Below are 12,661 nucleotides of genomic sequence, written 5' to 3'. Positions count from 1 at the left end.
GTCAGCACTGCAAAAATATCTGTCCCTTGAATAGATGCTTGGTTTTCCCTTGGACATATGTTTTGATTTCTTCTCGTTTATTTTCAGCCTAGAAATACTCTACTTGGGGAGTTAATTTAATCTCTCTCTGCAGTGCTATCACATAGCAAAACAAATAAAACATAAAACATCTGTTACAGTTATTTTGATGAAGAAAAGCTTCCTTAAATAAAACAAATCTTTAAAATTGCCATAAGGAGCAATAATGGATATTGAGTTCAGGGTAATGAAATACAGAATGTCACTTGCAGCTCTGTCTGTAACAGCAGAGGGTGACTTTTGGGAGCCAGGAATGAGTTCATCCATGAAGGCACAGAAGCATGAATGGTACTAATCGTAAGTACACAGCTTAATGTACTCGGATTGTCAGCTTTTCTGATTCCCTGGATCTGATACTTGGAATTATTGTGCCTTGGTTTTTAAGAGATTAAAGACTACAATTAAACTGCAAAACAAATGCAGAAATCTTGCAGCATTTTACTGATTTCAGTCAGTGAGGACATGGTAATCAAGCCATCATGCTATCTTGGAGTCACTTCTGTCTCTCAGAGCCCCTTGGCATTCATTACATTTCTGAAGCTCTTTACTGTGGGCCTGGCCCTGTAGACTGCTTCACACCCCAACACTTCTGATGTCACATTGTCTTGATTTTTGACAAGCAAAATGTGATTTTCACACTTCTAAGTCACGGTCTTCAAATTTAATAAAGATACGTGAAGGAAGTTTGCCTAAACCAATTTTTTAAAACAGTTAATTTTTTTCCATCAATGAGCTTTTCTTTAGTGTTCCCACATTGATCAAATGCTCACATTTGAGTTTTTTTTCATAGGCCTCTATCTGATAAATGCATTTTTTTTTAATATAAAAATATTGAAGTGGAGAGCTTTCACTTTAATGCATTACCCTACAGTAGTCCCTTCTTGGAAACCTGGTATTTCAGTTGATACTTATCAGCTGGAAAGCTCTGAGAAGAAATGAGATTCTGGTCTGTTCTGCTTTCCCATTCCCTGTCACACAATGCACTGGTGACTTCTCTGTGTTTGCTAAATGACTGACTTCTGCTAACAGTTCACTTCAGGGCTTCTGAGGCACTCAGTGAAAGCTGTAAGTTTTTCTCTGGCATCAGGTTCCATTGAAATAAGTCTGAGAATGATACCTGCGGTAGGTATGTATATGCTAAATGAGAGTAAAGATTTACAAATAGCACATAATTTTACATTATTGCTAATCAAAGATGTCTAAGACTTTCACTAAGAATGATGAATGCTTTAGAAACCCCTTCTGAAGTCATTCCCACAGGATGCAATTCTGTAGATCTTATTCAAGCAAGTACTTATTTGTGTAACTTATCACAAGAATTATTCACATGAATAAGGGAACTTTTTATAATACATCGTGAAGTGTTCTGAAAAAAAAAATCATATAATTCAATACTGGCAAGTACTGTCCTTCAGGAATTGGGATTAGGACTTCTCATTCTGCTTTCTACAATGCCAATGCCCAAGTATCAGAGCAGTTTGTCTGTCTGATGGATTTGCTCATTACAAGAATTTCATTGCACACCACTGATGGCTGGTTATAAAACAGGCTTCAAGATGCTGTTCTCCACATCCACTGGTAAATTAATTCACTGATTCATGGCATGGAATTGGAGAGAAAGTAAGCTAGCTCTTTCTGTCATCCAGCATTTGACTGTGAAATGCTGTTGCTGATGCAAATGCATACTTAATCTTGTTAAATACAATTTAATAAGAAGTAGGTCAGAAGGAAAAAAAATATCAGCACTTGTTTCCAAACCATTTAGTGGGGGGGCAGGGGGGAGAAGGAGGAATTTTAGTTGAGTTACAGTATCATTAACTGTTTTAACTGCATAGTTTTCTGCAATAAAGGCATTTTTTTTCCATCTCATAGAAATAATTTCTATGTGGGCAGATTCTCTTAGTATTGAGTAATCTGATCCTTTCCTTTTTGCCTCTCTAGTTGGTTTAAATTAACCAAAGAGAGGATGTATATCTCTTTTTAGTCTTCATCCATTCATCACTTTGACCAAAATCCCTTTGGTAGAAGGCAGTGAAGTATTAGACAGAGATATTGAAATGTATTAATATTGTCAAGTTCAGTGTCCTGAATATACTTGTTCAGTATAAGCACTATCTTATCGGGAACTTTACAGCTGATGTGATAATTTTCTCAGCTAGTTTTAAAGACAGTCAAATAGCAGGTAAGATTGCATGGCAGAGAAGCAAGCTAGAAATATTAGCATAATTCAAAATATGTGGGTTGCCACTCTGCAGGAATTCTCACTTAGGAGATGCTATACACATAGTGAACTGTAGGTTCTTCATGCATAAAGGAGTAACAATAAGTTTACATTTCTGAAAACCAGAAGCTAGAAGATTTCTTGGGGATAGGGTGGCAATAAAAACAAAATGAAACAATGAAACACAGTCTTGTTAATGGATGACCTAACATTTTTTTCAACTGTTTTTTTCTTTCCTGCTGAATATGCAAGTGAATTTGAATCCAGCTATTTGAAACAGAACAGACTGATGAGTAAGCTAAACACCTGGATTTTCTTTCTTTGATTTGGTGTCAAGAAACCTTCTCTTTTTTTTTTTTTTTTTTTTTTTTTTTTTTTTTTTTTTTTTTTTTTTGTGTGTGTGTGTGTGTGTGTTTTTTTACTCCCTCCAGTTCAAACTGCATTCATTGACAATGAAAATCTGGTTCACTAAAATGATATCAGGGAAAGGATAGATTTCAGGTAGAAAGCAAAGCAAAGGAACTCAAGACCTCAGTGGTTTCCTAACTGACTTCAACAAAGCATCCTCTTGTGAGTCATAGAAAAACCTCTGTATCTCTCCATCCCATTGAGCATCCCCAGCTATTTTGTAGGCTAAAGGCTTTCGGTCAATTGCTGCTAGTCAGAAATGTTGAAGCCAGAGGAAAAATACACAGAAGACTAAGCTATAACTCATATCAAGAGGGACAAAGGGGAATGTAGCAGACTTATACAAGTGGAAACAATACCTAGGAATAAAAATGTGCAGAGCATGCTACTGAAAGTCCAGTGACATAGGTTTAATTCATGTCACAGTCAAAATCTTTTCCACCTTTTCCTATTTCTTTTAAGGCACTTAAATCCTCTTCTGTCTGTATTTAACCCCTGAAAACAGGGATAATATAACATAGGGACGTTGTGGGGTCAAATTCCCCTATTACTTTAGTTACAGTCACAGGATCCTGTAGAGTGGTGTGGTGGAGAAGAGGGGTGTGGGGGCAGGAAGATGCAAACAAGGAAGCAGAGTAACAGAGAAGATGAGGTCAGTCCCTTTTTGCCATGAAAGGCTTCATACAGTGGACTGAAACTAGATACTGCACACATTCAAAGGCACCTGATCTGCTTTTACCAAGATCAAGGACAAGGGAATCCAGTGGAAGCTCTCAAAAGTGCAGTTTTTTCCTGGTACCATGTGTTTTTTTCCCACATTTCTCCAATGTGACAAGGTCTGTAGTTTAGAGCCACAGTTTGTCCCTGTTACCAAACAGAAAATATTTAGCCTCCCTCATTCATCTTGGATTCTTTCATCTGAACAACTATGAGCATCTTTCTTTTATCTCTTTTTGTTTCCTTAGCAACGTGCAAGGACACTTCAGAGAAACAGTGCCAGACAACACCTTCAGTCTAGTCTTTCATGAGGTTTTCTAACCTTGATCAGCTCTGATGTACAGTTTAATAGTAGGCAATTTCAGGCACACTAACTCACATGTGTCTTTGTACCCCTGCAACGAGATAAAACAGAAAGAACTCAGCCTGTACTCTGTCATTACTACCTCAGCAAGAACAGAGCTTTATTACCTACTAACCAGGTTTGCATTTCTCACATTGAGCCTCTGCAGTACAGCACCTCCTTATGTTCAGTCAGTGATCAACGATTATGGTTATGTTCAGACCTAGATCAATGAAGCTGCCTCCTATATTGTGAGCTCCTTTTAGCAAGGGCTGTCTTTGAGCAGCCAGCGCCATGTCACAAAAGCAAAGATCCAGATTGTAATGATTTCTTGCCAGTTTGAAGAAACAAGGTGCCATTTATTGACACGCCAGTGTGGTTTACTGCATTGCTGCTATCTCCCTGGTCCAAGACATCCACAGCACAATTGGAAACTAATTGGAACCAAAGAAATCAGTATATGTTCAACAGGAATCTTCACAACAATCTTTTTGTCCTTATAATCTTGTTTGTATTCTATTGTGCTGGTCCATCTGCCATTCCAGGCTTCCTGAAATCAATGGCTAAATCCATAGCTAAAATCAATAGTGAGTAATCAACTCAGCAATTTTTAGGTAGCTCTTGGGAAGATGGCCAAAAATCCCATTAAGCAAGTTAGAGAACATTGTTCTTTCCTGAGTCATCAAAATTAATATAATGAGTGGTTATGCTTCTAAAAGCATTAGTGTAACTAGCTCAGAGTCATATGACCATTGCTGCAAAGCCATTCTTAGCTGGAATTAAAAAATGCTGGATTTCCATTTTCTGTGGCCCAGATGAAAAAATGCTGCACTTACAAAACTGAACAATTGTTTTACATGGAAGTAAAAAGAAACAGATGGGGAAAAAACCCTAAAAAGACAAAATATGAAGAGCAACAAAAATGTCTTGCTTAATAACTTTCTATGAAGATTTATTTCAAATAGGTTAAATGTAGTAGGAGAATTCCCCCCTCATTGCCCACTTTCTCCTGTAGGGATGTGATATGAATTTCCAGACAAGTTCTGAGAAGTAGCACCAGGCTCTGGTCAATCTGATCCAATTGGCCTAGTATCAACTTCCTATGCATGGGAAATGCTGTAGCTCATTTCTTTTTTTCACTCCTGTAATTCACATGTTGCCATTGCTCTAATTCTTTTCCTATACACTATGTGAAAACTGGGCTGGAGATGATCTTCTAGTGAAACTAAAAATATTGTCTAAGACACAAACAACAATTATTTTGAGAAATCAACCCACTTCAGGTAGTGTCTGGTTCCTTTTATCAGGTAATGATAAGCAGTGATATGAATATGTATTGAACCAGCTGTGTGTATATACAAATGTATCCGCCACTTGATATCTGAAGATTTGACAGTATTTAACATATTTTCTCCCCACTCCTGTGAGGTGAGAGTAAATTGGGAAGATAAGGCATTGAATCCCTCAAGGTGACACTGAAAGCCTACAGGACAGGGAGGGCATTTCACCTGGCTGTTGCCAGGTTCTGGTTACTAATCTAAGTCCAGCTGAACAATTCCTTAAGATATTACTAAAGGAAAAGGAAACTTTTAAAAGAGAATGTTGTGAAACCAAAGCAGTGTACTTACAGTATGAAAGCACTTCCAGAACTGGCTATCACCATGATATTTATCTAGAGCAGCTACTTTTTTTGTGCATTTCCCATCCTGCCTCACACCACTTTGTCCTGTGTTACCTTTGTTTGCAGACCTGTCCAAATGCAAGCAGATGGAATAAGTTCTACCTGCATATACTGCTCTGTCTCTTCCTTTGTCACACCTCACCCATACAACACTGATTCATGCTTCTTGTCCAATTCTTCCCCCATCCTGCATGTCTGAAATCCTCTTTATTTCTGCTTTTCTGCCCAAACTGGTGTCTCTTTCTTTACCCAATACATGTAATAATGGAGTTATGCTGCAGTGTGAGAAATTTAGCTTAAATACTAGGAAATATTTTGCAGTACTGAATATAGTACTGCATGTAAAATGGAAAAATTGCTGCCATCTCTGAAACTGCAATTATGGCGTGGTTATTTGTTTCTTGCTTTAATGAAGTTCCAGAACAATTTGCCTCTGCTAAGAAAGGTTTAAGTAAAGATGACCATACAATTCTAAGATGTATTTTTCTCCCTCTACATCTCAAAACAGGGTTGAATCTAGCTCAGCTGCAAAGCTGCTTATGAAAATATTCACTAACACAGAATGCTTTGGATACAGAAGGATAAATGGGATTAAAAGGAAAATGAAATTTTGCTTATTGGGGGAGTCTCCTTCTGATTTTGCCTTCTTCAAGCAAGGTGCTAATAACACCAAGGTTGTGGGTTTTATCCCACAATTATTTTCTTAGGGTTGGACTTGGTGATCCTTGTGGGTCCCTTCCAACTGAGAACATTCTGTGATCTGGAACTAAAGATTATACTCCTAACATATACTGCTAGCAGAAAGAGGCTACCAGAGTATGAAGGTGTCACAGTAAGTGGTTGGATGTGGGTGATTTGAGGCCACACATTCCAAGGGAAGAGCCTCGTTTTCACTTCAGAATGATAGAAAGCAAGGGAGAAAAGGAAAAACCCAGTGGGTCATCAAGTCAATCCTTACTTTACATTAATTTAAGGGTGGGTTAGATGGAGGAAAGTGGGCACATGCCATAATAAGAGCAGTCATCAAACTGTTTTATAGATTTAAACTGAAGGGATGCACACTAGAAGCTGGCTCTTGAGAAATGCTGATTTTCTTCCTTTTAATTGAAAAGTGGGTGAAGAAAGTCAACTCAAAGTCTAGACCTCCCTTCACTCTATCTGGATTGATGAGGGTGAGCCAGGACATGCTAATGTATGCTCCTAGGCAAAACTGATTATATATAATCTATGTGAGCAGGGCTCTCAGTCTCGAGAGGCAAAACTCATTCATATGCAACACTGCAGAAGAGCCTTCCTAAGGCAAACCAAAATGTTTACATTCTCTGTCTTTGGCAGCTATTCCTGTTATAGCAGTTTGTCTATCACACACAAGTGTGAAGTGGTAGGCAAGAAGGCTGAGACTGCTAATGGACTGATGCTCATTCCCTTCCTGACAGGATCTTCAGAGGACATGGCAAGCATATATGTTCCCACTAAGGGAACTTTTGTAGGTGAGCCTATCACAGCAAGTGACTTCTGCTTTAGGTTCAGGCTCCAAACTAAGGAGGCAGTGTGAAAAAGCATAGTAGGGATGGATGCTGGTAATCCACAGCTGAAATGTGAAATGATGGTCATTTTTCAAAAGACAGCCATGATGGTTTGCTCACTTTTTAAAGCCCATTACTGGCTCTATTACGCACAGGAGGAGAAAAAAAATATTGTCTCAGAAGATCAGAGTGGAAAAAGAAAAAGTTTGGTAAGGGAAGGGCTATTTTTCACTACTGGCATAACACTGAACTGAAAGTTGGGGCTGGGTAAGAGCTCTCCCGTGCATACAATTCAACAAATATTTCAGGTAAAATTCCATCTGGCCATCTGTGTCACCTCTTTACCTTCTTCTGGCTTCCAAACTGACTTTATAGAATAAAATGTGAAGGGATTATAAAATCACTCTGAAATTATCTACTGAATATACAAAGAGAATTTCACAGATCTCATCTCTCTATCAAAACAAAGAGAAGATTTCATAAATTATATTAGCATAAAATGTCTCCCAGAGCAGAGATGGTGATGTTTTTTCACATCTGCAAGTGTGAAGAGAACATACAACATTTTCACTTTGACCCAGTTTATAAGAAATCCACATTTTTTGAGTGCATGATTGTTGTTTCAAATCTATGTTGTTCTCTTATGACTGTTCCATCTCTTTGACATTCAAATCAGGACTTCATAGAGTCCTATGGAAGTTTTTGCTGAAAAAAAATAAAAGATGGCAAGGATGCAAATTGAAGCTGAGTCATTGCTGTCAGTGTTCAAGAGCCTGGAAAAGGCTTGGGGATGACAGAACACATGATATTCATATGTGCTGAAAGCTGCAGATATTCATTGTTAATGAATGAGCTGATGATTCTCTGTGTGAAGAGTTTGTTGCATTAGTTCAGCACCAGATATATCTCTGTAACACCATCTTTTGTTACATCACAAGCCCTCTTTAAAGTCTAGGGCTGATTGCTTCTATTTTCTGGTAGCCTCAGAAGGAGGCAGAAGATTGACAGTTTGCTGCTTTAGTGTCAACTTTTCTGCTTCTGTCCTGCAGAGGTCCTTCATCTCTACCCCCCTGCACTTTTGCACCTTTCCAAATTACCAGTCTGTCATCTGTCCACACTTCATTAGCAACAAAAGCTCTAATGCTGGGGAATTACCCATTCTTGACCAGACAAGTATATATGAAGAAGCCATTTGGCAAAAAGGCCATCTTTATGTCCTGGACCTGTCAAGTACTCACCATAATTCAACCCCTGTTTGTAACAGGGGCTTTTCGATGCTGCAGTGCAAATAAACACTTAACAAAATGACAGAGGTGCTACTGCAGAGGACAGGCATCTTGCATGAAAAGACTACAGGTGTCCTCCCAAGTGATTTCAAGAACAAATTACTACCAATAGTAGTCTATGAGACAGCTTTACTGAAGGAAATAATTTTCAAGGAAAGTATTTGGTGCAGCTCAAAGGAGGAAATTTAATGCAGTTTTAGTGCTCAAAGATGAGAGGTTTATGGAAATTTCAAAATGGTAGTAGTTTAATTCCTAGATAAAGAAATGTTTCATGAAAAATCTAAATTAAAACCAAAGCTTTTGAATGACTATTGTTGTTTGGGGTCCACAAGTCCCTCTTATTTAATTGTTTTAATTAACATTTAGAGCAAAAACCTCTAAACAAGTAATTAAACTGTCAATTAAACCAATGATACATATAGTATACAATACAACTTTATTCCAAGTATAACACTCAACGACAGTATTACCCTTCAACAGTCACAAAGAAACATTTCAACAAAAAAGCAATAGCAATTCAACTAACTTCCATAGTTATTTCACTCCCACCCTATCAATTCTTAACATCCAAATATTCTATATCATCTATATTGGGACAGGAGGCTGTAAAAATTGATGCCATCTCTGAGAATGCAATCATGGTGAGGTTATTTGTTTTTCACTTTAATGAAATGCCTTTATTTGCTCTTCAGAGCTACAATGAAGGTTTTACTCAAAGATGAACCTGAGATTGTGGCTGTTTCCTCTTGGTGCAATTGACCTATGCATGTAATTCAAGAGTGTTTGTGTTTATTGGCACAATCTTGTTAGCTCTGGTAATTAAGCTGATAACACTGACAAATGGATTTCAACCATATGAGCAGGTAAGAAAAACTTTCTTCCCCATTGCTACACAGACAAAAGACATGATTTTTTTCTCTGTTTTCATTTTTCAGCAGTGGCATTACATGTCATGTATTTCACTACATGCCTTTCACATTCTAAATATCTTGGGCTTAGTTCAGAGTTTTGAATATCATGCCGATTATGCAAATCTTGAGGCTTAAATGTAAGCTTGGTATCCTCTGAAGACAGTGTCTACTTATGAAGGCTTTCTTGCCAATCTCAAGTGTTCCAAATAAACTGCTCCAAGCCTCCTCATAATATTTTCTGTGGAATTAGTTGGCCATATTGTCCTTTTCAAGCTACCAAATGTTAATGTCCAGTCACACTGTGCCCTAAATAGGCATGGGCACATAACAATTACCTGTCAGAGAGCAAATATAATTGGTTTGATGCCTGGTTATAGGTAATTAATTATAGATGGGATATCATCCATAAAGGAATAGGACATTAGATCTGTCCTCTTTTAATATGCAAAGACAACCTGAGTCATTAACTGGTGTCCACTCATAGTAGGTAAATGCCATCCAATTTTTCCTTCATGAAAAGTTCTCCAAAATATTTTCTGGGAGCTTTCTGAAACTGTGTTCTGCTGACTCCACTGGATTGCATGTGGAGACTGCCCTGTCAATCCATATGAATGTGCAGACCATAGACACCACCAAAGAAGAGGCCACTATTTTACTTCCAAACAACTAACAAAAGTATTGGATTTAACTTTGATTCAAATAAACCTATACAAATTTAGACATGTATGCAGGTATGAAGAGATTACATGGTCAGTTTGGTGAAGTTTACTTTCTGTTGTATGTGTTTTCTTTGTAATCATAAACAGGAAGCAGCAAAGGTTTTTTCTCCCCCATAACAAGTTGTCTATGAAAGAATTTCATTCCATAAAGAAGCCAATTATATATATCTATCACACATATTGTACCTTTGGAAAGAATAGTGCTTGTTAATTTCTAAAACTCATTAAAAACTGCACATTATTTTAATTAAACAAAGTAGTCTAACAGGCGCTTTAGATGAAACTGGGATGCAATTGAAAATTTTATAGCTCTTCATTCCACATATGCTAGAAAACTTCAGAATCTGGTGAACAGCACAATCCAGATGATACAGATGAATAAAGAAGCTTTTTATGAGCAGCCTCTGCAGCAAACAGGCACAATGGATTCATAAGACTATGAAAGAATTTTTTAATTTGAGGGTATGGTTGAGTTTTAAAAAGTGAAACACGGATCAGCCAATTTTACTAAGAAGTTGTGAAAATCAGAAATCAGAATAAAGGTTTTGATTTTAATCAAAGAACAGAAGCAACATTGAAGTGTTTGGGGAGTTTTACAAACTCAGTTGTGTCAATATCTCCAATAATTTCTGAACATTGTCACACATATTGAAGGCTACATAAATGATTAATTCCTAAAATGTGGATTGCTTGAAATGAAATTTGGTGAACATTTGCCACTATTTGGTTTCATTGTCTAAAAAAGATGCATCTGAAGAACAGCCTGTTGAGTACTCTACATTTGGCCATCCCATGTTCATCAGGTAAATGTCATATAAAATGTAAAACTCCACACTTGCAGCTATAAAACAATGCTTCACTTCTGTTCTCCCCAGTGAGAAATGGATCTCGTATTGTAGACATATCTCCATGTTCCCCTCATTATTCTATTCTCTCAGGAAGCCAAGGGAAAAAAAGAAGAAGCAAGAAAAACAAGAGCACTGTGGTTTCTCTGCCTTCTGCTGATGAGCAAGTGAGCAACTGTCCCCTGTGTGACCCACTGCCGACACGGTGCACAGCCATACACACAATTATGGTCACTCTCTGCTGAAGGGAGAAAAGCCTAATGAAGCTTCATCTTAAAGATACTTGGTATATCTGATGGATAAAGGCTACAAAAAGCAGCTGAGAAAGACAGCATTTAAGAATTTCTTGAGCTTGAATCTCACTCTTTACACTGATCATTCAACTTTATTCCATGGTTGCTCAGGAATATTACAAGAGTGTAATTGTTACAACTGAAGGGAAAAGAGAACTCCTCTTTCATTGGTGACTGCAATATTCTGAGATCTAATTTCACTTGTATGTCAAAGCTCCAAGGCAGTCTCTTTATCAGCTTTTCCAGACTTGCTCTTCAATTCCCAATTGTGAGTACTCTAGAGAAGGAAGCCAGCAGGAAATCAAACTGCCTAGTCAATGTATCCTGTTAAAACAGCACACTTCCAAACTTCCTTTTTGTGGAGTAATAAATCTGTAAGATATTGCCTCTGGCTATTACATATTTTGTATTGTGCTAGCACTATTTATTGGATTATTTTTCTACTGCTTTAAAAATGGTGTGTATATGCAGTGCAGAGCTATGAAGAACAAAGCCAAAACCTCAGAAAGGACTACTGTGAATAAAAGATTTATTTTAGGATGAAGAATTCACTGTGAACATGCTTAAGTTAAAGTACAACAGTAAACTTAAGACAAGAGAAAAAACATACCTGTGAAAAGCCGAGCACTTGTCCATTTTCATCGAGCACATTAAAATTAATGATTGGACCTTGGACATCAGGATTGCTGAAATCTGTGTCACTGTAAATACGTACTACAGGAGCCCCATTGGCATATTTTAAGTTAGACAGCACAGTGTAGGTGTAGTGAGCTAATGTAAAGGTATGCTGCTTTATTTTCTCCATTCCACCTACAAAAGAAAAGTGCACATACATGTCAGGTGCGTTATTTTTATGGCAATGTATAAACAAGGATGATTTTTCAGAATGGTGTGGTGTGAGTCAATTAACACAAAACTGATAGTTTTGTGTTTCTTTAAATGCATGTACAATTTTCAAGTGTTTCTTTCCTCATGCAGATGTTTCAGAAGTAGTGTTGCACCAAGGATTTACCTATAGTTAATCTACTGTAGAAAGGTAAAGTTTCACTGAAATGGTTTACAGGAATTACAAGAATTATTCTTCTAGTCTATGCATAAAACTAAGATGTTCTTGTACAAATAAATTGAAAAACAAGTTTTTCTCCAGATCTAACTGGAGATCATGGAAACACAGCACAGAAAGCAGACTGTTATGTCTGAGACAAAAATAATAAAATTCTAAATGTAATGACAAAATAAAAATGTAATTTTACAAGGAATTTACTTGAATAATGAAGAATTATTCTTCCAAGACTTCTTTCTATAAAAGAAAAAGGGCATTGTGAATTCTTCATTGACTACACCCATGCAATCTGGAGGCTCAACAGAAACTTTACAGATAAGATTTCTCAGAACTTGGCCTGGGAAAAGCATAAAGAGTAAATTTTTTTTCTCTTTTTGCTACCTAGTTTGGAAAAGAGAACTGCAGAGAATTCCTGACAGATGAAGATTTTTGTCAACATCTCTGTTCTTTGAGGATAGGTTGTGTCTTTGCTAGATATCCCTGTTGAAGGAGCTTCCATTGTGCACTGCACTATGGTGGATTTACATCACGTGGAAAGAATAAAAACAGGTGAAGAATCATCAAAGATGT

At 37.3% G+C, this 12,661-nt stretch overlaps 1 protein-coding gene across 1 annotated transcript in view; it reads right to left on the bottom strand.

The window, feature by feature from the left end:
• Positions 1–12,661, bottom strand: part of MOCOS (molybdenum cofactor sulfurase) — a 210,792-nt gene that overhangs the window by 42,302 nt on the left and 155,829 nt on the right. The window contains exon 6 of the mRNA XM_041483181.1: positions 11,639–11,838. Coding sequence (XP_041339115.1) covers positions 11,639–11,838 — 200 coding nt within the window. The remainder of the gene's footprint in view (positions 1–11,638; positions 11,839–12,661) is intronic.

The sequence above is a fragment of the Pyrgilauda ruficollis genome, unplaced genomic scaffold, assembly GCF_017590135.1.
Source record: "Pyrgilauda ruficollis isolate IOZ18807 unplaced genomic scaffold, ASM1759013v1 scaffold116, whole genome shotgun sequence".
In the NCBI taxonomy this organism is placed as follows: domain Eukaryota; kingdom Metazoa; phylum Chordata; class Aves; order Passeriformes; family Passeridae; genus Pyrgilauda; species Pyrgilauda ruficollis.
Note: the sequence above shows the minus strand (reverse complement) of the source record. Positions and strands in the feature narration are given on the sequence as shown.